Source organism: Pelecanus crispus, chromosome 1 (assembly GCF_030463565.1).
Source record: "Pelecanus crispus isolate bPelCri1 chromosome 1, bPelCri1.pri, whole genome shotgun sequence".
Taxonomy (NCBI): Eukaryota; Metazoa; Chordata; class Aves; order Pelecaniformes; family Pelecanidae; genus Pelecanus; species Pelecanus crispus.
In genome coordinates this window covers 52,655,537-52,682,298 of record NC_134643.1, presented here as the reverse complement: position 1 = coordinate 52,682,298, position 26,762 = coordinate 52,655,537, and the positions used below count along the sequence as shown (strand labels likewise).

At 41.3% G+C, this 26,762-nt stretch overlaps 1 protein-coding gene across 1 annotated transcript; it reads right to left on the bottom strand.

Annotated features, from left to right (window-relative positions):
• Nucleotides 1–6,562: 6,562 nt before the first annotated feature.
• Nucleotides 6,563–23,786, bottom strand: METAP2 (methionyl aminopeptidase 2). Its single transcript, XM_075718181.1, has 11 exons — nt 23,606–23,786; nt 22,664–22,765; nt 19,265–19,330; nt 18,822–18,924; nt 14,044–14,205; nt 12,133–12,314; nt 11,954–12,048; nt 11,771–11,867; nt 11,157–11,260; nt 8,550–8,665; nt 6,563–7,285 (listed from the first exon to the last, which is right to left on the bottom strand). The coding sequence occupies exons 1-11, from the start codon at nt 23,784–23,786 to the stop codon at nt 7,033–7,035; spliced, it is 1,461 nt and encodes a 486-aa protein (XP_075574296.1). The 3' UTR covers nt 6,563–7,032.
• Nucleotides 23,787–26,762: the final 2,976 nt, after the last annotated feature.

The window sequence follows — 26,762 nt, the reverse complement described above, 5'->3', positions numbered from 1 at the left end:
GCCAAGGACGTTGCAAGGTTCAGGACCAATGACAAAACCAGCAGAAATACCAGAGCCAGTGCAGAAACCTACATCATGCTGTAGGCCTTAGGAAACCAGGCAGTGATTTGATCAAAAACCACCCACCCATTTTAGCAGCCGCTTTTCCTGGGGTCAGGGTTCCACAACTCACTTGCAGGAGTTCTGCAGAGCTGCAAAGCTAAGGGTCCAGGACCTGTATCAGCAACAGGGGTGTCCTTAGGTGGAGTGGTCTGTTATAACAGAAGAGACTCAGGCAAACCCACCTGATGGTTCCAGAGCTCCCTCCTTTATCAGCAGGGAGCTGGTCTGGTAGTTGAGTTCCTTGCATGAAAGACTAATCATGTGAAAGCATCTCAAGAAGCCACAAACCTTCTCTCTCTCCCCTCTCCACTTTTCATTTCAATCCACATTTGGAAAAACAGGTTCAGGTTGAAGGTTCTGCTCCCTTGCCGAGCTGTCTCCAGCCCAGATACCTGCTACCTGGTTACCTAGAGCTCCATACGCTGCCCTCGCTGAATTTTCTCTCATTGCACAAGCAATCAGTGCTTGCAGGAACTTGGTAAAGCAATTGTGTAGTAATTATTTTTAATGAAGGGTTCAGGACCACCTCACACACACGGTCATGCTTTATGAGTAGTAATTAGGCAGCCAACCACAGTGTGGACACGCACACAGACTACCGCTCACGCTAGAAATGTTACCAGTAATTACAGTTTTACACGCATTGTTTGAGTTCACTTGCTGACTCCCTTCCTCAGCCCTTCAGGAGAGAGGCTGGATTTTTTTTCCCCAGATACACAAGGGAAGTGATACCACGCCATAACTAGTCACCTACCAAGTACATTTGAGGAGGGTGCACAAAATTGTTCCTTGTGGAAGGGGCCTCTGGAGATTGTAGAGACCAACCCTGCTTAAAACAGGGTCAACTAGAACAGTTTGCTCGGGGCTGTGTGCACTCAGGTTCAACAGCACCAAGGATGGAGACACCACAACCTCTCGTGGCAGCCCGTGCCAGTGCTAGACCAGCCTCACAGTAAAACCAGTTTCTTCTTCTGTCTGAACGACACCTCCTGTGTTTCAGTTTGCGCCCGTTTCCTCTTGTCCCCTCACTGGGCACCACCGAGAAGAGCCTGGCTCAGTCTTCTTTGCTCCCCCATCAGGTGCTTACACACATGGGTAAGATCCCCCTGAGCTTCCCTTCTCCAGGCTCAACACTCCCAGCTCTCTCAGCCTCTCCTCCTCCATCAGGTGCTCCAAGCCCTTTCTTCATCTTCGTGGCCCTTTGCTGGACTCACTCCAGTAGGTCCGTGTCTTGTACTGGGAAAGGCAGCACCGGACTCCCAGCACCAGGGCTGAGGAGAGGGCAGGGATCAGCTCCCTCGAGCTGCTGGCAATGCTCTGCCTGATGCAGCCCCGGCGGCTGCTGGCTTGCTTTGCCATAAGGGCACGTTGCTGGCTCACGGTCAGCTTGTCCCCCGGGCCCTTCTCTGGGGAGCTGCTTCCCAGCCTGCACTGCTGCCGGGGGTTATTCCTTCCCCGGGCACAGGACCAGGCATTTCCCTGTGTTTGTTGAGCTGCGTGAGGTTCCTGTTGGCCCGTCTCCCCAGCCTGCCCAGGTCCCTCTGGGCGGCAGTGCCCCCGGCTGGTCTACCGGCTGCTCCTCCCCGCTTTGTATCATCGGCGAACCTGCCCGGAATGCACTCAGACCCATCATGCAGCTCAAAGCAGCCCATCTTAAACTGAAAAATAATACCATATTCCAGTCCCAGGTGGTAACAGATACATGCATCCAGACAGCATGCAGTGGGATCGTGTGTCTTCACTGGTATCTAGTGATAAATACGGCTTCTATACAGCTTGCTCCAATTTAAGGGATTCCGAGATCTGGCCTTACTGGGAAACATTAAACTTCAAGAACTGGGGAAGTAGGCACCTAAAGCTCAAAAACAACTAGGCAAAAGGCTTACTCTTCATCTTAACTGCTACTAGTCTACACAGCTTTTTTTTTTTTTTTTTAATAGCACTATAGCTTTGCAAAACGAGAGAAGTCAGCATTGGTATAAAAGCAAAGGTAAAAAAATCTATGACTTTTAACCTTAGTTACAAGAGTTGGGTGGCTGCCATGACAAAAACACAAAACAAAACCCCCGAAAAAGTCACAGCACAGTTGTCCAATTATTTTTTCATTTACTTTAAAAGTACTCAAACGTTTCAATTTGTAAAAACAGAACCGCCTCCTGAATCTGTGTAGAAAAAAAAAAAAATACTATTGAAAAAATTCATATAAAAATAACATTTGTTCCAAAGCACGCTTTGCTGTTCTCAAGTTACATGGTCTTTATCTCTAAACACACCTTCATAAAGCCATTTGGCAGAAACATTATTTTGTGAATGGACTTAAGAAAATATACCGCCTGCCTTTGTTTATGGACAACTGATTGATGTTCTACGGAATGCCGAGTACCAACAAGTTGGAAATGCAAAATTCTGGCAAATGATTAACTATAAAAAGCCTAACTCTCCTCTTCTTTCCTGTAAGAAAAATATTTGAAGTAAGTAGGATTTGGCCAAGTTGCTCTACCTCCAACCACCACCTGTAAAAATCAAATGAACAAATTCCAGTCATGTTTACACATCACATCATTAAGTTTCCACGATACCATCTTACTCTCTTTTTGTACTTTTATGTAATATTATTTTAATTTACTGAAGGTAACATACACAATGAGGTTGGAAGACGCAACAGCAGTTTTCTCACTGTAACAGCAACTTTATCTCCCTCCCTAGGTGCCCTATTTCATAGAATCACAGAATGGTTTGGGTTGGAAGGGACTTTAAAGATCCTCCAGTTCCAACCCCCCCTGCCATGGGCAGGGACACCTTCCACTAGACCACGTTGCTCAAAGCCCCATCCAACCCGGCCTTGAGTACTTCCAGGGATGGGGCATCCACAACTTCTCTGGGCAACCTCTTCCAGTGCCTCACCACCCTCATAGTGAAGAGTTTCTTTCTTGTATCTAATCCAAATCTACCCTCTTGCAGTTTAAAGCCATTACCCCTTGTCCTGTCACTACATGCCCTTGTAAAAAGTCCCTCTCCAGCTTTCTTGTAGCCCTGCTTCAGGTACTGGAAGGCTGCTATAAGGCCTCCCTGGAGCCTGCCTTCTCTTCTCCAGGCTGAACCACCCCAACTCTCTCGGCCTGTCTTCCGCCTCCTCTCCAAAAAGTTGCAGTTACACTCACACTTAAAAATCCTGCTCCCTTGCAAGCCAGGCTGCGACACAGCAGCTTCCATGAAGCTGGTGCCAGAACCGCTGTTACTTGGCAAGCTAGAGTCTGAAGTAGAAGAGTACGTCCCTAGGAATATACCTGACAGTTGCTAGTTAGCATCAAATTTATTTCAATTTTCAATAAAACCTGCCACTAAAAAGGGAAAACGCTGATCTTTCTAGTAAGGTGGTATTTTTTAAGCTAAAATGTGAAGTGTGAAACTCTGAGGAAATCTACCATCAACACCACAAGCTGACATTTTTAAACAGAAGACTTTTGACTTTGAATACTACTACCTCTGATTCAAGTAAAAGCAGTAAAATCTATCCTTTAGAAGGAAAGCCCCTCTAGTTGTAAGAATTTTTTATATCTTCTACAAAGTACCCACGCTGCAGAAGCTTTGAGAAACAAATACAACCAACCCCATCCCTCCATGCAAGACCTCCACTTCATGGCTGGCTGCGTTCGCACCCATCAGCCCCGGTTTCCCCGTCCCACGCTACAGAAAGCGTTGGACACGGGCATCCCGCGCCCAGCTCCGGCCGAGGGGCACGCTGCCCAAGGGAAAGCGCTGGGGCAGCTCCAGCGCTCCCCGTTTGCTGCGGGCAGTCGCTTTCTTGGCAACTGCCAAGAGGCTTTCACCGAAACTCTAATGCAACAGAGCTTTTTGGTTTGGGACAAAGTCAACTTTGGTTTCGCAAGCTGCAGTCAAAAAGTTTCTGCCTCATCCTGCTACTTTCGTACAGGTCGAGGGGGCAGGCTTGAAATATTTCAACAACCTGGGAAAGACACCCACAGACTGACTACCCGCTGCCCCCAGCAAGCGCATGCACTGCATTAGGGTGCTGCTAACGCAAACATGAGACACAGTAACTTTGCTATTTTACAGTCAGAAATCTAGTACAAGACTCCATATTAACAGAAGACTTAAATTAGGTTGAAGACTTTATGAGTAGGTGATCAAAAAGCAGGGGGAAGAGAGAAAAAAAACCCAACCCAACCAAACCCACATCTAAGAGAAGCGTGTTGACTCTAAAATTAGTCTCCTGGTTAGGAAAATCTTAGGCCATACCTTCATCAAAAGGACAGATCATATGAGGTCAAGCTGTACATTCTCTAATGACGCACGTGTCTCACAAGGTCCGCATGAAGGAAAAACCCTCCAAAGTAGGTTCTGAACTCTCCGGCACCTCTAATAAACATAGTCTCTACAGAAACTATTACCATTTCTGGTGTTGCATGTACTCAAGAAACAAGATGATTCCCATCTTCTGGGTATTTGAGGAAGACAGACTTCAGTATCTGCCTCAAAAGCCTTTGATAAACTTTTGATTTTCTCAAGTGACAAGACAACATGGTCCAGTTATAAGACAGCATGACCAGGACTTCGTAACTACACTTACAGCAATAGGAAAAGCCTGAAGAGCGTGAAAGCAATACAGGAATGTATTTTATTTTTTTTAAATGCAAGGAGGAGGTGGAAATAGAGCTTGCTTTCTATACTGACAGGTGTAAATGCAGGACGGTCAGCAGCACAAGCAGCACGTATCCAGACAAACCCAAATAAATTTAATGGCAACAAATAATCATCCTGTTCTGCAAGTAGTTTTCTGAGGCATTTCCTCTACAATTTGTTATGCATGATTATCAGCTTCTGTATGTGAATTAGCAAACAGCCAGTAATTTTAAAAGTTAAAAGAATAGGCCATAGTCCAAGGTAGCTCTGCTGGTCTGGACCTTCTGATTATGTTCAGGTAAAAGAAAAGATAACGGGAGGAAAACATATCATTGATCTGTAATGCTAAGTGTTCTTGAAGTAACCACCAGTGAAGATAAAGAAAGCCTGAAGCTGTAGAACAGTACCAAATGTCACTGAGCTACTAACAGGCTATCTTTCTATAGAGAAAAGTCTGGAATTAGTGAGTAAGAGGCTGAGAACCAAAGCCGATTTGCCTTACTGGTTTCTAGCAGAATTTGTAGCAACCAGGCTTGTTGCCAAACAGGGTAAGTGAGCTGGAAACCATTAATTCTACCCTGTTCATCGCAGATCCTTTCAAGTGCCAGTTTTTACTTTGCAGTGCACAAACACGTACGCTAGCTACCATTTGTTTGGAAGTTGAGACACACATGCCCACACAGCTGCATAAATTACTTAAAATTCATTGCTGGGATGCCAAGACTCCCAAACAGCAACAACAAAAATACACATTTCAGTATCCTATTAAATCCATTTCTATAAACAGCACTAAGTTTAAATAATACTTACGAACAAGAAAAAAAACCCACTGATGTCTATTATTTTTAAGGTGTAGGCAGTACATGACACTGTTCCCCTCTAAACTGCAGCTCACGTACCAGAGTTTTGTCACGTAAAGGACAAACTGCAGCTTTTACCCAAAGACAGAGGGGGAGAGAACTGACATTTCTAAATTAATACAAACTCCTCTATAAACAAACACACGCTGTCACTATAAAAGGAGCAGGTGAAGTGTCTCTGTTTCCTAAGCAGTTTAAGGCACTGGTATTGCCCTATTAAAGAAGCTGTTGTTTTTGTTTTAAATAACTACATAAAATTTTAATATGCAAGTCATGAGGTAAATATACAGCACTGGAAGACATACGGCACCTAGGCCTGACGAGCCATGGTATTTAATTCACCTTTCGAAATGAGATTCACCAGTCAGATTCGCTGCAGTGGGAAGACAGGTAATGAATGACCTCTCAGATCAAGAAAACATCAAATTCTCCAGACTAGTTTGCCTGTATGGAAGAACTTTCAACCCTCCAAACTAAATTAACATTTTCATTGTCCCCACAACTTGTCCCATCTAATGCGTACTTAAAAGACAACTGGGAATCACACGAAGGAAAATTATACCCCATGCAAAAAGGCATGCCAATGGCAAAGAATATGTAGGGATACATACTAATATTCACAGTTGACTTCAGCCCAAAGTTGCATGTTGCTGGTAACAGCAACAGAGACCAAAAAATGTGTTTGACATGTTCCAAACACAAAGACTGGTACTCTCAAAACCAAATCACGCCACGCGTCTCTACTAAAGTCACATTCTGTCCTGCAAAGAGTTGATGACTTCTTGCCCTGTATCCCAGCACTGACACGACGATTTACATAAGCACTAAAAGGCAAAGTTTCATATTAAGGGTAAGACAAGTTGCAGTTTCAAGACGAGAAATGGTAAATCAAGTTTGTAAAATATTTAATAGAGCGTTTTCCCAGCAGACTCCTGACCAGAATCATAACCAGACTTCTAAAAAGTATATTATATTTTTAGATCTGAAAATTTGTCTTTATTTTTTACAAAATGGATTCCAGGAAGTTTAAAAGGCAATATCATAGAGGACTTGGGCGCAGAAATCAGGTGTCGTCATTCAAAGCATTCAAGTAGGAATATGGTAATATAAATATTTGAAAAGCATCTTTTATCATAAATGTTCAAAACAAAATGTATAACTCATTCCAAACTAAAAATTGAGCTTTATAGCACGTATTTCCCTGAACAGAAAAAATAAGTAACTTTTGAAATATTTCTAAAGGCCTGAAAGCTTTTTCCTCGGTTAGTTACATAAGAAGACTTGCCTTTGATTAAATACCTTCCTTTCCAAATATGGAAAGTATTACATCAGTCCACTGTTAAAACAGACAAATGTTGCAAATTAATTCTGGTATAGTATGTTCCAACAACGCCTAGAGTATAAAGGTGCTGAGGTGGCTTTGAGTTTAGTAGTCATCTCCTCTGCTGACAACCTCCTTGCACGTTGGGCGCAACAATATAGTGTGCTCAAACTGTGCTGTGTACGAGCCTTTGATGTCACATAAGGGAGGATATGGATCCACTATACCCAAGTCGCACAGGTTCTTCAATGCCATTAGGTATTTACTCTCCCCCAGGCGATCTAGCCATCTGCGGCAGAAGGCAAGAGTACCAAAGTTTTCATTGATAACGTTTAGCAAGTGTTTTGCTCTTGGAAGCCTGCAGAAAAAAGGAAGAACAAGTTTGAGAAGAAAGAGGTATCATCAGCAAGCATTCACTACAGAAATAAAACACACCAATTAAGAAAAAGGTTAGATTTCAAGGTATTTTAACACATCTTGGGACGCCTTTCTACATCAATCAGGTGTTCTGTTTGCAAAAAAAAAAAAAAGGTGCATTTTCCTCCTGCAAAAAGATAGCCTTCAAAAAAACTCTGAATGCTGCCAAACACACTGGCCATCCATTTCAAATAGGGGAAGTTAGATTGTGAACATACCTGCATCTAACTACGCAAGCAGAACTAAGTGCAGTGACAGGAATCATTCTCTTAAGTAACAAAAGGACAATTCATTTTATAAAGAAAAACAGAATTCTTCCTGATCAAAAGTTGTTAATAATCTGAACTAATTTAGGTGTAAGCTTGTTGGCTTAAAACTCTGAAGTCTTACTTCTGAAGTCAAATACTTGGTAAGCTTTTTTTATTCATCCTTCTTACAATATATAAGCATAAAAATTAGAGATTTATAGATCTGCTAAGAAATAAACTTATTTCCAAACATAAGCAGTTCCTTTCCAACCCTTAGGCTAATTCTCCACCCCCTCGCCTTTTTCATATTACTAGATTGTTCTATGGAGACTAAATAGATCTGGAAAAGCACGTCTGCCTGCTATGTTTCTAACCATAAGAGCTTTCACTTCAGAAAATATGCTGCACTCTTAGAAATGCCAAAACGCAATCCCAGTGAAAACTGAAAATTACTGCTCTATTTCATTTTATAGCAATACACTGAAACAAGAACTTAAAACCCACAAAACAGCCATAGGAACAAAACAGATTACATGAATTGCTTGATACATTCTGGGAACAGCACTAAGACAAAGACCGTGTCACACAACCATAATACAGATGTTGATTTTAAAAAAAAAAATTCTATACATTTAATATACAAATAGACAAACATAATCTATACATTATTAATTATTAAAAAAGACTAATGATGGCAAGATTGTTAAAAAGCAATCTAAATTTCTGAAGACATAATAATGTATTTTCTCCATTTCCAGATTCTTTGGAATAATTCCGTATTGGTCCAGATTTACAATCAGAGCGTATTTCATAACAAGAACATTGCTAACACCACCCTTTGGGTCCTCTGACAGCCTTATTAATTAGTGAAGAACCTGCATTGTATCAAATCTGAACCCCGAGAGGGTGGTAGCTCTAGCACAATATACCAACACAAAAAACCAAACAAAATCCAACCTTATTGGCACATGCCCAACATCAAAGTTCTTCATGTAATGAGAACACTCCATATCATCATGAACAACACCTTTTCCTGTGCTACCGAAGGTTTCTATAGCATATACTTCACCTTCCTAAGGAGAGAAAAAAAAGAGGGAACATATTGCAACATGAAAATAAGTGACATTGGGCCATTGTGATATAATGATCTCAGTATAACAACTGCTGAATACAAGTAAATAAATGTGAATATATTCAATCACCAAATCAATGTACAGAAAAATTCAATATGGAGATTTCACACAGTAAAGTTACAGACATCTCCAAATCATCAGCTATTTATGTTAGTACCATTTTATTTGTTTCAAGCCATAAATACCAGCACATTTCTAGTCACAATTTCTCAAAGTCATTGCAGTTATAACATTGTCAAAGCATACATCTAACATAGCTAAGAAACTACATTCTGCTGCAAAACATTTGCTAACTGGAAGTAATTCTCCTTTGCTATTCAGACAGAAGTCCTAGGAAATGTATAGTTTAGACATAGCAAATAGATGTTGATTACAGAGACTTACTGCACTGAAGAACTTTCTGCCCAATTTCTGCAAGAATTTTCTGGTAACAGCTGCTAGTATAAACCCTTAACCTGCTCATTTCCACTCCACAAGATGAATTTCTTCAAGAAATGAAGGTGATATATATCTGCAAGGGCATTATCAAGATTCTAGCCAAGAACATACTGAAATGCCATTATATAAACTCATTTCTGCCAAGTGGACTCACATGTCCTTAACGGTAGGACTGTGAAAGGGACTTAACAAGATAGGGCATCAAACATCAACGCACAGCAGGAGCTGGGGTTTTCAATTTATTAAGCTACTTTGAAAGTCACAAGCCAAAAATAAGAAGCCATATGAAAAGGAGTAACACAGGCTTCAAATTCAAGAAAACCTCTTAAACATGCCCCTGAATATTCAACTGATTTCATTAAAAAAACCCAAAACCACACAAACCCACACACAATGCCACAAAAAAAATTCACTTTACACCCACTTTTTCAGAATAAGGATCATCAGAGGCTATATTTCTCTCTGTCACAAAAAAACTCATTCCATTGCAGTTTGATACTATAATTAGCAGAGTACAGTAAGAGCTTGGCTATGCTCCACATTCTTCATTGGCAAAACTCACTGTCTTTAATGATGCAGGATTGTGTCCTAAGTAACCTACAGAAGCTGAAGAAATTAAAAAAGTCTTGTCCCTAGTGTCTGGATATTGAATTAAAACACTCTCAAAGCTCTGAAATCTTTAAGTAAGATTTGCTTAAAGAACACTTAAGTGTTATACTAGTAATACACTGATGATGGATGATATAAAAGACCTAACCATTCACAAAGCTAAAACAGGAAGGGGACACAACACAAACGTTTTCTTTTCCTTTTCCAATACTCTTTAATTCCTTTGCACACTCCTATAGATAAGATGACAGTTAAAACGTTGTCTTTTTGCTCACATCGTTAACAAGGTGATCAACAATTACGATACAAGTTTTGGGTGATGAGAGTGAGCCTACCTCAAAAAACAATCCCGCCCAGACCACACCTGTCCCTATTCAGCTCTTACAAGTCTGTCTTACTCTGATGGGCTTACTAGTGATCATTGCTGATCAGGCTTAGAATGAAATGAAAAGCTTCTATCTCATTACCAATCTTTTAAATAAGCCTTCTTATCTCGTTAGAACACAAGCTTACATCAAAATGGTGGCTAAATCTCAGGTTACATATTTTAATACTGCCTTTCCGATTGGCATAGTTTGCCACATCACATACAGCAATTTCTCTTCCCCTGCTCCAAAACGCTATTCAAACAACATCTTCCATCTAGCCTCTCACATGAACTAGAACTATGCTTAATTATTTTGTATCTGCAAAGAAAAACTGCACTAGAAGCTTTTCAAGAAAAATATCATATCTAACTGTACTATCAAAAAGTCATCCAAAGCTACAACACTACAGAAATATTTCTCAGGAACTACCCAAGCAAGAGAAGATTGTTATTTTGTCTTTTTAATCACAGAATGAACAAATAAGGAAAGTGAGAATGACTGGCAAATCCAAACACCCTTCAGGAAAACTCTGGTCCCTCAAGTTCACCCCAAAATCTGAATTCCTGTCCTTTTCCCTGCTCCTAAGTGCAACATTCCTTAGTGCAACATTCCAACACTGCGTTTAAGTAACATACACACATTGAGCAATATATATGCAAGAGTTTCTGTAAGCATCGCTAAGGCCATTCAGATTTCAAGGGTTTTTTTAATCATTGGTTGTTTGGGGGTTTTTTGTTTGTTTGTTTGGTTGGTTTTTTTTTAAAGTAGCACAGTTCCAAGACTTCAATTTCAGAAGTGTTAGATACCAGAACACTCCAGGGCTAAACGGAGAAGCCACTGAGATGAAACAAGAGTGACCACTCCTTTACAGGAACACTACAAAGTACAGCAAAGTTTTTCCTCTGCTGCTATTATCCACCAGGATCACAAATTCCACACATTAGGACTGCTCAGGAGACATTATTCTTGCAGTGACAGCTGGGGAAACTTAACAAAGATTTAAGAACTCCATTTACCTCCATTCTTGTGGCTTCTCCTCCTTTCACAATAGGCACCGTTTTTCCAGCATGTATCCTGTATGGCCCAATCGAGTGTCCATTCAAATTGCGAATTGGTTTCACTTTTGAAGAAAACATTAATATTACAGGCAATTTCTGAACACGTTAAACCCTTTAAAGCAATTTGGTTTGTTAGCCCATACTGAAAGTATAATAGTGACCCATAGTGCAGAGAAACTAAACACAAAACTGCCCACACATCTTGTACAAACTCCAGCCAAGACACAAGTTAGTTTTGTATGCTACATCAAAAGTTCATTATTAAAGACTAGCAACTCCAACAGTAACAAAAGTTTATTAATTAAGCCAAACAGCAGGTATCAAATCATTTGTACATTTTGAAACAGCTGTTTAGCCTTCATCTTATCTGTTAAAGATCCAATACTTGGAAGGATAAGCCAAGAACATTTCTCCAGAGGAATGGCAAGCCAGCCAGAAACACGTATTTATGGAAGTCACTCATACCATACTTCTAGTACAGAGGTCTTTTCAGTATGATACAAATAAATCAATACTTGTACAAATATATATACTCTAAGAGCAACTATCCTTATATAAAGAAAAGAACTTGCCTTGGTATGTTTTGCCATCAATTTCAACCTCATAAGACTCCATAACTTCTTGTATGGCCTCCCCCACGTCACAGAGACGTACATCTATTCCAGCACACTGAAAATAAAGTGCAAATATAAATGGAAAATAATTGCAAAGTCTACTGTAGAAGACTTGGTAAACGACTTACATAATGATCATACCTTTATTCCAGTGTTTGTGGCATCCTTTACAGCTTGTAATAGTTTGTCATATTTTGGATTGAATGTGACTGTAAAAGCACAGTCAATAATACGACCTGAAATGAGCAGAGGTTAATTAGCTTCACAGTCTTTGCACTGAAGAATGTTCTCAAAGTTTTAATTCATAAATGAAAACTAACCACTAATATGTGTCCCAAAATCTATTTTGCAAATATCATCGTACTGCAGGACTGTTGGATCTCCAGCATTGGGAGTGTAGTGGGCGGCACAATTATTCAGAGAGCACCCAGTAGGAAATGCAAGACCTGCATTTAAACCATTTTCCTTTATCAGCTTACGTGAGCAGTCTTCTAGTTTTTCACTAAAAGGCAGAGAGAAGGGAGAAGAAAAAAAAGAACAGTTGTCATTATTATTTCTTATGATGACTTCAAATAAATCAATGCAAGAACAAAACCTCAGAAAAATATTCAAGCAAATGTTTTAATTTGAAATCTTAAACTACTTGTACGCTAACTAGGAGACCCTAGACTGTAAAACATAAGTGCAACATAATGATCTACAGTTCTTGGTGTTGTTTCTTCTACCCTTCCTTGGGCAAAATTGAGTACTTCACTAGTGTTTTTACTCTAAATTTAAAATATCCATCCTTTACAAGCTACATTTAACCCATTCTTCCTGAGCAACAGAGGTTATACAACTAAAGTTTAGGCAAATTAAATGCATTTTTCCCAATTACTGGGATTTAAAAGGGAAAAAAAAAAAAAAAAAAAAGAAAAGCACAATAGTATAGTCCTCTCATTTATTAAAAAAAAATCTAATTAAAGAAGAATAGCAGTTTTTTTTAAAAAGCGATAACTGTGATAAAATAAAACCTTATGAGACTAGCATTTGCTCTTGGTTTTTGTCTACTCTCAAGCTGTTAGCTACTGGAAAGCTACAGATACACATCCACCAGTGCATCCTCCTATAGTGGCAGTAAATGATCTAAACTGTAGCTCACATCAGTGCACCATACTCTGATTTTATTTAAGAAAGCTATTCACTCAGAGCAATCTGGAAAAAGAAGACAGCTTATTTTAATAGGCAAGTCCCCACAGCCTGAGGTACTTTAGGAAGAAAAGTCATGTTTTGAGAAAATTATTGCTTATAACTATTAACAGTCAAACTGTGTAATTCAATATGACAGGTTTGTTTCAGCCAGACTAGTGATTATGAAGGCAGCTGTCTTTCTTCCACTTTCCCTGATGGTACATGATTTCTTTCCGTTATCCTCGCACAGTTACCTTGGGGATCGGCTCTGATTAGCTTTCTTACTATCCTACTCTCGTCAGCACAGTCCTCAGTCATACCAGGCTGAAAGCACCTGATTTTGGAAGCTAAACTGTCCTGGATCAGTGCAGTACTTGGACAGTAGACATTCACTCTAGATAAACTGAGGGACAGAAAAAGGAATAGTTGGAAGAGTCAAGAGAATCAGTCCAGGCTAATTATTTCTTTAAACTTTACCTTAATCAAACTCATGTTTATCTATCTTAAGAAATAACTGAGCAAATGGATTATCAGCCGAGAACAACACAAAGAAACATGTGTGTTTCTCCAGAAACATCAGTCAGTGAAGACTAAATATAGACAAAATCTTCCTGCCCTGGACTGAGCACACAGCCATGCTGGTTTTATGCCTCTTTGCCCACTCCCAGCCTCAGATTGCACCTGCATTGCTCATCCATGTAGCATTTCACTGACAATTCTGGCAAAAGCCGGGATGTTTACTACCGCTGTTGCTGATTCTCTCAGCACTGCTTGCAGAACTTATGTGCAAAAGTAGCCCTGGAATATTAAAATCAAGCATGTGCTCAAAGTGAACATAACTGAAAGCTTAGTTTGAAATCCAGTATGATCAGCATGAGTATGTCATAAGAGGAAACTTAAAGGAAATAATTGGGGCTACTGGTTGCATACTTCAAGCAGAAATCCCCCCAACACTCATGACACAGTCAATTAAGCACACAAAATTGAGACTAAATCCCTCCCCCTCTGGAGAAAGAAGAAAAATGTACAGCAGAGGTCTTTGAGAAGATCTGTGTCCTCACCAGATTTCTATCATTGTCATTCCAGGTTTTATCCAGCTCATAACGTATTTCCTCACTTGTCTGTGTGCCTCTGCAGCCTCCCGAAAATCATTCCAGATTTCCTCACTGGCTTGGTCTAGTGCTTTCTTTTCTTCACTAGTTGTTCTCCAAGCAGCAGTTCGCCTTCAAAATAAATAAAGCATGTCATGAAAGGTTATTATAATCACAGTAGTCACTACAACTTCTGTCTAAAGCCTGCAAAGTCTTTATTAACCAGACAGGCCTACATTCCCCTTTGCAACAGAAAAGATCCTGATTTATAAAATTTTCAGAATAAAGGAAGCCTATTAAAAAAAAAAAAAACAACAAACCACCTATCAGCACCACAGACTGGCACCTATGAAAGGCAGTAACACTGCAGAAAAAAAATAGTTACGTATACATAGAAATTTAACTCAGTTAGACCGTGAACCATATTATTCCCTTTACACTTTTAAAAGCCTTACCTCCCAACCCTCCCAAAAGCCCAGAGAAGTAGATTTCAGGATGCATAACACTTTTCAAAAAGACAGTAAAGGTGTACAGAATTTATATCAATGCCTGCAATTCTACCTTGAGGTTAGCAGGGCAACATGCTCTGCTCATGCGAAAAGTTTTATTTTTTGCACAATCTTACTCATTCAGACAATGCTCTTCCTATGTGGAGAAGAATCTCCGCGCCACAGTGTAGCTACTTGGCCCAGAAACTGACAGAGAGACAATAAGCTCCTTCAAAATTTAAGAGCTTGCAGTTCCAGTATTACTTCGCTCATCCTCAGAATATTTAAGTAATAACACCTAACACAGTGCATAGTAACCATGACACATGCCAGGAAGTTACTTTCTAAATTTGCTGGATGGTGAATTAACATTTGTTCCAGGAGACCACCACTCATTTTGGCTCTTTGGTAGGTTCATAGAACAAGTACAAGAATAATTTTCAATACAAGATTAGTTTTTAATATATTTTTTTATTATGCAAGAAACCCTACAACTAAGGTTCCAAGAAAGCAAACAAAAAAGTAGTTTAAGTACTCCAGCAACTGTCAGAACTTAACTAAAAGACTACTCTTCTGACTACAAAGTAGAGATACCCTTCAAATGGTGAAGCTGGAGCCCTGTACACAAAAAACCCTAGTGATAACTCAAAGAACTCAGTACATGCCATGCAGGACAACTACTACTAAAACCAATACATAGCTGCACGTCCTGGTAGGTGGGTCATGAAAGAAACGGGATGATGGACAAGATGGACCAAAGATGCTGAACTATGCCAGTTCCGAATTTAGAAATTAACTTCTACCTTCATGTATGTGAGCTGATTCTAAGCAAACAACTCAATATGCAGAGTTAAAGGATTACTTTTTGAAATCCAGAAGCATAGCTACTTACCTATTTCATAGACATGTAACTTGGCTCCACTCTAAGATTAGTTTCCTTCACCGCCAAAAAACAGGTATGAGTGAGCCAAGAGACTATGCCCTGCAATTTTGCTGCATTTTGAACTGAGTGTTTATACAACGCTAAGAGGCCTGCAATCCTAAAGCGGAGTTGAAAAGATAAAGAAGGATAACAGGCTATTCCATAAAATTTTTCTCAGGATGACCAGAGGATCCAAATATTTTAAGACCCTTTTGGTTGTTTCCCTTCAACTTCCTGCTCCTTTTCAGATAAAGTAACAACAGTGCAAAGGAGAAATCCCATGCTCACTTTTCTGAGCAGTTTTGTTGCTCCAATGCAAGCATCACACATACTACTTTTAGAATTTGCCTCAACACTGGTAAATGCCACCAAAAAGAAAGGCAACAGGCTGCAACACCCAAATCTCCTTACTGCACTTGGACAATTGGACTACAGCCAGCACAGTAGTCACGGCACAAGATGGAAAAGGTGTACTGCAGAAAAACAGTGGGGAGAGGGACTCGAGGATCCTCTGAGACTGCTCTGGATTCCTGCAGGGAACACCCTCTGGTAGCAAGAGCTGCTGACAGAGTCTGGGCAGCTGCTCTGCCATCAGTCATGGACTCAAGTGCAAACTCCAGCAAACTGGCAGGAAGCTGTCCTACTGCATTTGAGCATATAGTCACTCCATGCAAGACAACTGGGGAACAAAATAGCCCTACATTTAAAAATACTGTATCAGACCCAAAGCATTTTGCTGCCAAAGCTGCACCACTGCCACCTGGGAGCTCAGGAAAAGAGGCAATAAGAAATCCTGCTTGGGCCTAAGCACTTCAGGCCATGTGAAAAATTGACTGATCAGATAAAAGGTCTCACACCAAACATCAAGTCCTCCAACAGGTACATGAGCTAGCAAGCTTTTCTGAGGACAGTTTCCTAATGTGCTGGCTACCACATAAATCAACTTACGAAGTTCATCTCTTACTCCAAGCCATTTGTTCCCATCTTTTCACTCCACAGTCCCAGTTTTCACTAGTACAAATCTTTATAGGATTGTGCTGTAAACTACATTTTAGTGATAAAACGTAAGAATTCCAGAAAATAACTCCCCCAGATTATTTTAACCCAGATAACAGCATGGGGGCAGAAACAAGCAGGCAGGGACAAGAATTCCTTAATACCACTTTAACAAAATCAGTGTAGCATGTAACACAGCTTATAGCTTTTCTGCCCTCCCTATCGCATCATTTCAAATTCAGGCGTCTTCAACAAAAAATGCAAGCCTTCAAACAGAACTAAATACCCGAGATACAAAAATATCAAAGCTGTTAGTCTGTTGTCTGTACAAGAACTGATTCTCTGCAATTTTTTCCCCTGAAAAATTCAATGATACCCACTTCTAGCTCAACTTCCTGCACAAAATACACAATCCTAGGTTGATGAGAGGTAACTTTAGAAAGCATGTGACATCAAGTAAGATTAGAAGTGCAACTCTTTAAAAAAATCAAAGACAAAACCCTACTGACCTCAGCATGAATAAGAGAAGCAGCACAAAAATGCTTCACCAATATATAAAATGAAACTATTATTCAGAATAGGAAATATCCAAGCATTCATGTCAGCTACTAATTTAAGTAGCTGCCTATGTTAGGATATGCTAAAGTAGCATCATAGGAGTTAAATATTTAAATTAGGAACAAAATTAAGCATGTATTTGTTTAATTAAGCAAATTATATAAGGAAACTATTTCAGGTTCCTTAGAAGAATATATTCTTCTTCCATAGCAGAACATTCTTGGTACAGAAAAGATGCCCCACTGAAATAGTGTTAGAAAAGGTGGTTTGTTGTTTTGTGGTTTGGTTTTTGTTTTTGGGTTTTTTTTTTTCCTTTCAAATGAATAGTAGTGAGCCTGGAGTAAAACATTTAATTTTCAATAGTCGGATACATAACAGAGGTGCAAAAAGAACGTGTCATTTGTTAATAAACTACAAACATGCAGAAGATATTTATAATCTAATTTCCTCAACTGCTTAACTCATGTCCATCTGAACGTGGCATATGCATATGCAGACAAACCCCACAAACACTTAACTCTTAAGCATGGAAGAATCACTCCTGGCTCAGCCCATCAGGACTACCCTGTGAAAGTCCTTCATTAGCATGCTAATATTGTGCATACAAACAAGGCAGTCATTTATAAATATAAGCACACCTTGTGACCAAATTGAAGTCATTAAAAAGAAGGAAAGGGTTCCTCAAAACCAAATTTTCATCTCCTAAAAATGAAACCATATTATCTGTGAATATCCAAACACAATTTAGAGGTACTAGGCTCTGAACTATGCTGCTTACACTCTACGAGAAACAGGCATTGACTTTAAAAAAAACAATAAATCTTTCAAAGTAATTTGATTCTGGGGAAAAAAAAAGTAATTGAAAACTAAACAATGCTTTCAGAAATAGAAATATTTATCTACTCCCCCCGCTTTGGTTTAAACTATTTTTTCAGAGTTTTGAGTCAAAATTCCCTTCAAGAAGTAATACTTCTTGGTCTTTTCATTCACATTTCATCCAATTCAAGCCAATTCCATGCCCTGCCTCTGCGCTCCCTGCCCCCCCCCAGCAACCAAATAAAACATGACCTTCTACAACACTTCATGTAGGAGAAAATCAGAAAACTCTGTCAAGCTGGGATATCCTAGTTCCTAACAAAGCATAACGGAATAGTAGTACCTTCTGAAAACATAAGGATGCAGATCTCTGTTCTAGTAAACCCCTAGAAGATATTGCTTGTTCAGTAGAATTGCACTATTATTCCCCGTCACTATGAACTATAAAAACCAGTTTAGGTTATAACAACAACTACATATTCATACAAACAAACAGAAACAAAGTGCAGAATATACCACTTAGGCTTTTAAATTAAACTGTCTCATACTCTGAGACTGACATGTCTCTACAAAAAATAAATAAATAAAAGTAAAAAGAAGCTGACATCTAGATGCCCCCGAAACTGGTGCATAATAGCGTCTCCTCTCCCTAAGTTTTAAACCTTCACTCAGTTCCAATTCAGACCATGTTTTTCTTACAAGCTGCCTATTGAAATCCTGTTGGTCCTGTGGGTCTCAAGGTCCCCTGCCTCATGGCAATTCTGCTCACACAAGCTATACCTTAATTAAAAGGGTAGGGAAGGAGGAACGTTTCTAGCCTGAAGACTTATCCAGTTAAAAAAAAAAAAACAAACCCAAACCAACAAAACACGTTACAACTCACTTTGCCCACTCAGTTGTATATTAAGAGTTTTGTGATTCAGCACATCCAGGTGATAGCATTTATTTCTTAAGCTTAAAACACTCACCCATCTTGTGTTGGTGGGTATTCACATTCTTCTCCCTTCGGGAATATGTTGCTGGGAAATAGATCACATATTGGAATAGAAGGTGGATCTGTCTGGACCTTAGCTGTTGAGTATAATTTAAGAAAGTTTAACATATGGTACACTGGAAATGCTAAGTATCTTTCTTCAACCATAAAAGTTAAACAGCACAAGTTATTTAAGATCCCCTTACTAGAATTTGGGCTTCTACCAAGATAACATCATATCACAATGCCCTCACATGACTTTATTTGGCCAATGCTCAAGGTGGCATTCACGGACACCAGGAAGAAGAAAACTCAGCCAGAATTAGCCTACAAACCCAAACTGCACCCCAAAATTTGTTTCAACTGCCATGAACAGCACTTACACGTTTACACCAAACACTCATGCAATCTATCTTTATTTTTGTGCTTGATACCTACGTCCTTTCTTCTTTTTCTTCTTCTTCTTCTTTTTCCCTGTTGCTCCATCTCCTTCACCCTCTCCATCTACAGGAAAGAAAGTGCTCAGGTGAACATAACCTTAAAGAACCGAAGAATTTTGAGTAAGACAAAACCATCTGGCCTATCTGGAAACACTTCTTTCACAGCAGAATTTAATGGATTAAAAGAAGACAGCTAGAAGCGGCCACAAAACCATTAGCATTTTCAGTCCCTAGACCAAACACAGACCTAAGAAAATACTTTCTAAAGTTGGTGACTTAAACATTATCACCAAAGAGAGGGGAAAAAAGGCAGCTCAGGGAAAGAGTTTTCAGAAAGCCCTACTTCAAATTCCTCTATTTCAATTCACCTAAAAAGACGCCTGGGGTTGGGGGAGGGGGTGAGAGAGAATGTATTAGACAAAACAGCTAGCAGAAAGCTAGGAACTACTGCTTCAAACCCATCTTCTCATGCTTCAGCTAAAGGAACTTAATGCATCTGGAAAGATAAAAAACCCAAACATGTAAAGATGACAGCACTAAGGTCAGGATGAGTTTAACCTGGAGATAACAGGGAAAGTCACAACCAGCACTGAGCAAAACCACTGTGCGTGGGATGTACCAGTGGGAGGTTTTCAGAGAGCACCGCATGTAAGCACCAAGAATCGGCCATACCATGTTACAGTCACGTTCAGGAGTTAACAATAACCCTGTGGACTTCAGGTCTGGCTACATCTAATGCTTTGTTACTTCATCCACAATGAAGTCTTTATCTAATGTGATACCATCTAACTAAACCTTCTGGACCTAACCACCAGTTCATTTCAAAATGCGTAAGTACTAGTCATCTACATTTAGAACATTTATTTTTTATCTAAAACGAAAAGTAAAATTGAAAGAACTTTTAGAACCAAGTCAAAGCACTGCCATTTTTAATGCATTTATACAGAAACTTGTATTTCCTCATTTATTTAAAAACAAAACCAAAACAGAACACTGACCAGTTGTTCCAGTCACTAGATTTCAAGCCTCTCATGATGGTCAGTGTCATCCGCATTTTTATGCTGTAGTGACTGCTGCAACCCTGCATCTGGGGCAAATTTTAGTAATGTATCACCCCTGCTCCTCCCCAGCTCATTGTAGCATTAAGTACCTGAAGTTGTTGTAAAAATTGCAAGTATAACTTGTACTACTAGTGTAACTACAATGTAGTCCAGCCTACCAGATTCTCCATCGATCCGTATTTTATAGGCAGCCAAAAATCCTGAACAGCGCATATAAATTTCTTTAAAATGTGGTAACTTTGCCACATTTCTCTTGACCTTGAGCTGTGCTCAAACCATTCATCAAGAAATGAATTAGACATGACTCCAGTTCATTCACCAAGTGATTTTTGGATTTTTTTTTTTTTAGACGCTAGGCCTAAACTGCAAAAAGAGCACAGCATTTCTTAAATGTTGTCACTGTTGCTATCTGCTTATTGTGGCTTTTTCATACATCACTGCACGTGAATCTGCCAACTGCACGCCAAACTAACCGGGCCTATACTTTCACGTCCTTGAATACTGCTGTAGACTAACTGTGTTGCCAGAAACGTAACTACTGCATCTGACCAATACCCTGTTTGTCTTCAGGTTATTTAGCTGGTAATGAAAAAAATTTTCACCAGAAAAGCAATCTTTGCAAAACCAAAGCCCAACCTTATGCCATTTTGGTATAGCTGTTTAATAACTTAGCCTAGTATCACGCAAAAATGTTATCTATCAGCATGTTTTAACACTGCAGTGGAAATCTGAAGAGCACTTCCTAATCTCTCCCAGATTTCAAAAGGTATACAGTCTAATTTCTGAGGCCACTCAGTTATGGGGTTATCAATGGGGAAAAAAAAAAGGTGGGGGGTGGTAGGTATTTTATTGGTTTTAATCTAATGCAGCACCATGTCTTAAGCAACACCTCTGAAACTACACAATTAAGGTGGCAAGTGGTGAGAACCAGGACAAGCAAGAACACACAGTTGTCTTCAAAAAAACCAAACTTACAGCAATTTTTATTTTTTCTGAAAAAATATTATTGTTTATCTAAAAACACATCCAAGTCTAATATGCGGAAAAAAGGAAGATAATTATTTCAGTGGTAGCACCACTTCATTTTTTAATACTTCCTAATACTGTAATACTAATTGCTAATACTGTAAAAAGCATAAAAGAAACACATAAAAGATCTGCGACTAACAATGTTATTTCTCCTGAGACAGAACTATAACTACTGTAATAATTTCCAAAGAATTTTTTTCATTGTATAAAGTTTTCACTATCCTCCTCAATATTTTAGTTGCAACGATGGCAAAGCACATATTGTATTAATTATCTTCCAACTCCATAACCTGAAATATATGGTAAAACAAATAATCCATCAGAATATACTTCTGTAGAAAGTAACTGAGTAAAACTGGACGCTATATATAGATTAATAATGTTCAAAGATCAATTTATTTGTAATTTTTTGTATCCCAGCACACTTATTTCATTTTTTTAAACTTCTATATCTAACTTATTAAATGAAATTCTGGAACGATAAATTCCAGCAACAGTCAACTACGAAGATTTCTAAGCAGAATAATAAGAACCATTTTAGGGTGCTGAGCCAACTTTAAATACTAATTCACAAGAAGGAAACTAAATTACTAACTTGAGAAATGTATTTTCTGAAATGTCCAATTCTATTGAGAACCACTCATCAAAGCAAAGGAAAGACAGCATTTTTATCTGATATTCCTACAGAAAAGATGCATCCAGCCTGGATTTCAATACCAGACACTTCTAAGGCACTTGCTTAGAACATCACCAGCACAACACAAGCAACACACAAGGTGTATGCCTTGCTTGTGTATTAATCTCTCCCCATTTCAGTTTAAATGAAAAATTGGGATTACAAATGAACAGGTTTCCAGTCACTGGTAAAGACTCCTAAGACCATCTATTAATTAAAATGCTCACTTAAAATTTTCTCTGTATTTTTTGTTCTAAGCCAAGAATAATAGACGTAATTTGGAACATAAATTTATACTTGACCACGGTAATGCACGTGAGAATGATTTACAGCTTAGCTTATCTTAAACTAAACACTTGCCTGCAGTAATAAGATCCTTGAAAACAAGCAGCTTTAACAAAGCTGTTATCCCTGTTATTTTTTATATATATGCATGTGTGACAGCTAAACTGTTGCCAAAAAAGTAAAAAGTATATATAGCTGCATCTCAGCTCTCCCAAGCAAAAAAAAAACAAACCCAAATCAAAAACACCCACAACAAACCCAAAAGGCATCTGTAAAGGTTTGTTAAAATGGGAATCTAGGAAGAAGTTGGAACGAAGTGCCAAGAGAACAAGTAAGTTACACTTGCCTTCATCATCATCATCTTTTTCTTTCTCCTCCAGTACTTGTTTATCCAATTGTTTTGCTACATCATCAAGAGCACCTTCCATTTCTTTATCTGTTTCTTGTCCTGTTTGCAAAATTAAAGTATAACAGTTCCAAATCAGTAAACAATAGCCCCCAGAACTTTATAGAAATATTATGTGGTACTCATCCTACAAATACCAGAGCACATGCTGCATTTTTTTTTAAAGCAGACCCACTGTGTACAATTGTAGGGCACTACAGTGACAGGTACTGTTACTGAAACTTGCACATAAAGGTAGCATTATCCAGACACTTCGGATTACTTTTTTTTCCTGCCAGGGTAATTCTTCTTGCCATAGCAGCAGCCTGCTCTTGTGAGATAATATGGGCGTGAAGTAGATAATTATAAACGCACAGCATGATCATCACCAACTGCTAGCCTGCTAAAACAAACCCAAAGCGTAGTTCCCTTACGCTATTTGCCCAGACTTGCTCCGGCTCTCTCAGAGAGCTTGGGAGGGGTACAGAGACTCCATCATGCGGGATGATTTTTACAGCAGCAGCAGTCTTACGCCTTTCCCCCCGCGGGGCATAGGAGGGGATGAGGGAAGGGGTGGCTTCTCCTGCGCGCACCGGAGCAGGGAGAACTTCCCTCGACCCAGCTTCCCCGGTGCCGACCGGCAGCAGCATCCCGCCGGCAGCCGCCTCCTCGCTGCGGGGATCCCCCCCCCACCCCCGAGCCGCCGCGGGGATCCCCCTCAGCCCACACGGCCGCCACGGGCCGGCTCAGCGGCCTCGACGGCGCCCATCACCCTGCCCGCGCCCCTCACGGCGGGACCCTGCAGCCGCCCGCTGCCGCCTACGAGGCCCCATCTGCCGGGTCGCGGCCCGCCCCGCCGGCCTGTCAGCGGAGGGTCCCGGCGCGGCGCGGCCCGGCCCCTACCCGCGGGGCCCGCTTTGCCCTTCTTCTTCTTCTTGCGCTTCTTCTTGGCACCATCCTCCGCGCCCAGCCCTGCCGCGCCGCCCTCCGCGCCGTCCTTGTCCTCCGGCTCCGGCGGCAGCTCGCCGTTGAGGTGCTTCTCCGCCTCGGCGGCAGCGCTGCCCGCCTGCCCCACGCCCGCCATGTCGCCGCGGCCGCGCCGCCTCCCACACACGGTGCGAGCGAGCGAGCGGCGGGGCCGGCCCTGCGCTCTATGGTGAGCGCGGGGCACGCCGGGAAGGCTGGAGGACTCCGGCAGCGGGGGGGGGGGAGGAGGAGCGCCTGAAGGCCTTCCTCCCGCCCTCCCTTCCCGCGCACCGCCCCTCAGGCCCGCAGGGGCGCGCCGGGAGGGGACGTGGGGGGCTCTAGGGGCTGTGCCCGCCTGCCTGCGGCTGCTGTCCCGCCGCCTCTCCGTGCGCCCGGCCGCCAGCGCGGCTCTGCTCTCGGGGCGGGGCGGGGCGGGGCGGGGCGGCGCGGCCCGGCAGCCCCGCTGTGCCCCGCAGCCCGCCCCCGGGCCAGCGGCCCGCGGCGTGGGCACGGCTGGGCGCCATCGCCGTCAACCTCTGTCCCACGCCGGATCAACTCGTGCTTCCTTTTTGTAGCCCCCACTGACGGGCAGGGCTGTGAGCAGGTGGCATTTTACGCGTGGGAGTGTTTTTCAGGGGGAGCGTCTGCCCGTGAGTTTGGAAGGCCCGGTTTGGTCTCCGGCTTTTTCTGGCAGGCTGGAATCGGAGGAGTCCAATTCACACTGCTTGGGTGACACAAACCCCCTTCACATAATCATCTTTCATTTTGCAGAGGGGCGGTGGAATGAGATGACAAGCCGGTAGCCGTCGCCAAAGGAAGGTTTCAGAAATGCAGGCTGAGGGCCAACAGCAGAGACTTACTCTGTCTTCATCAGCAAGTATCTTCTTGGGGAAGTAGAATAAAAAATGGAAAATCTTGCTAAAACAAAGCAGTCCTTTCCCAGTAGGAACAGCTGCCATGAAAGGTTTTACAGCATTTAGGATCGCTAAGATTTTACAGCTTGAGAACACCGAACAAATAAGTCACATGAGAGAGAACTTGTACAGAAGGAAAATAATGTAAGAAAAAATAACTTGTTCCAAGTCCTGTGGAGCAAAAACCGGAAGATTCTAATACATGGTAAAGGGCACTGCCTTGTCCCATTTCCACCACTACCTAGAAAACCAAGGAGAAATACCCATATTACCAGCATCGACTAATGGTTCATTAATCAGCCTAATCCTTAAAATTCCTGTACTGAGTTTACACTTTCCACAGGTTTTCTGCTAGTATAACCATGCTGGCTAAAAATCCTTTTTTTTTTTTTCCCCCCTTCCTTACTGGTATATTTTAACAACTCTCGCCCACGGTGTATTTATAGTAGGTATTATAGTATAGTGCCATAATAACTTACAACATATAAAGGTTATAAACGGGCCTTATCCTGCATAGCTGTGTTTTAAAATGCTTCTGCAGCCAGGTCTTTGCTTGGGAAAACTGGTAATGCCTTGTAGCTCACTGAGGTACAAATTCTGCCCCCTCAGCCCCACTAAGGCTGGCTGCTCGCTTCCATTTTTCCCCCCTGGCTCACACCCATGGGCATCTCCTCGCTCCTGGCCTGCTACAATTCTCAGCAAGCACAAAGCTTTAAAAGACTAAGCTAATGCTCTTGTACTGATCAAACGGACTCCGTCCTGGTCTGTGCAGGTGTCACAGCAGTGTTTTCCAGTGCTTTTGCTTGTTAAGAGCACTCGAACATGGGAACATCCAGCTGGGCCTTTCATGGGGCTGGGCTGGGTGCTGGGAAGCTGACTTCCCCGGGCTTAAGGCGTGTTCAGAGCACCGAGACATGCCCCACCAGTTGGGAACTGCTGTGGTACCACTTGTTCCCCATTTAAACCATGCTGGTTTATCTCCATGTCAGTTAATATAACTGGACCACCTCCAGCAGGGTCCTATTGCTATGCTTAAAGCAGAATAAACCTTGCGCAATAGAGCAGGTGAGCCATTTAATGCTCTGCTGCTATTTTCCTGCTGTTTTGTTGCCCCCACTCCTGTCAGAATTGATGTCGTCCGAGGCTGATGATGAGAACCATGGAGGAATAGCTCTTTCTCATGCTGAGAATGGATGACACAGAAGCATGTGCACTAATGTTGCCTAGAACACTTTTTATTTATTGCTTTCCATTCTAGTTTTCTAATTAGGTAGAAGAGGAATCTGCAGAGCTGGGGGGGGGTTTGTAGTTGGTGGCAGGGGGAGGGGGAACATCAGGGTTCAAATTCCCTGAATTCTCCATTTTGAGTAATCTTAGATCTTCCTGTTGTATATTTATTGTAGCTGGGCACTGTAATGGTCTCGAGAGATCCTATAGCAGTGTTTCTACTTTTGTGTTTGATTTTAATCCATTAGTCTCTCATACACCAGACTGTTCTTACCCCTTGCTATATTCCCTTTGGTGCCTTTGACAGCTTGAAAAAGAGTTACTAGCTTGTGGTCCTGGGCTCTTCACTCTGGTATGTGCCAAAACAGACAAGTTGCCAGACCATAGATTTTGTTGACTCTAGAACTGAAGTTGCAGATAAAGGAGGCCATAAAATCTACAGAAGCCCAGGGAATAGAGAAGAAGAGATATTGACCAGAGATAGATAAAGGAAAAATAAGGCAGGTAAGAATACATTTTGTGCAGAGGCTGCAGACATGAGATCCAGAAGTAAGGGCACCAGAGGAAAAAGGGCAACAAGCAGAACAAATCTTTCTGTGATCAGCTAAATTAATGAAACCAGGTTTCTCAGAGCATTGTTTCTTTCCTCCCCAGAATGATTCTAGCACCCTTCATAATCACTGTGATACCCCAATGGAGAGAGAAAGATGGCTTGCACTGTAGTAATACACGTGCAGTTGGCCAGCTGACGGCTGCTGCACAGTTCAGCAGAGTTTGGCCCGTCTCTCTTTAGGTGGGGACACTTCCTTGGCCTCTATCATCTACCCAGCTGCTGATTTTCACAAAGTGTGTCCAGGCGTTATCTTTGGGTGTGCTATTCTGCCAAATCTGGCTGAAACTGGACATTTGCATAAACCTCCTTTCCTTAAAACAGTAGGCTGCAAATAAATTGT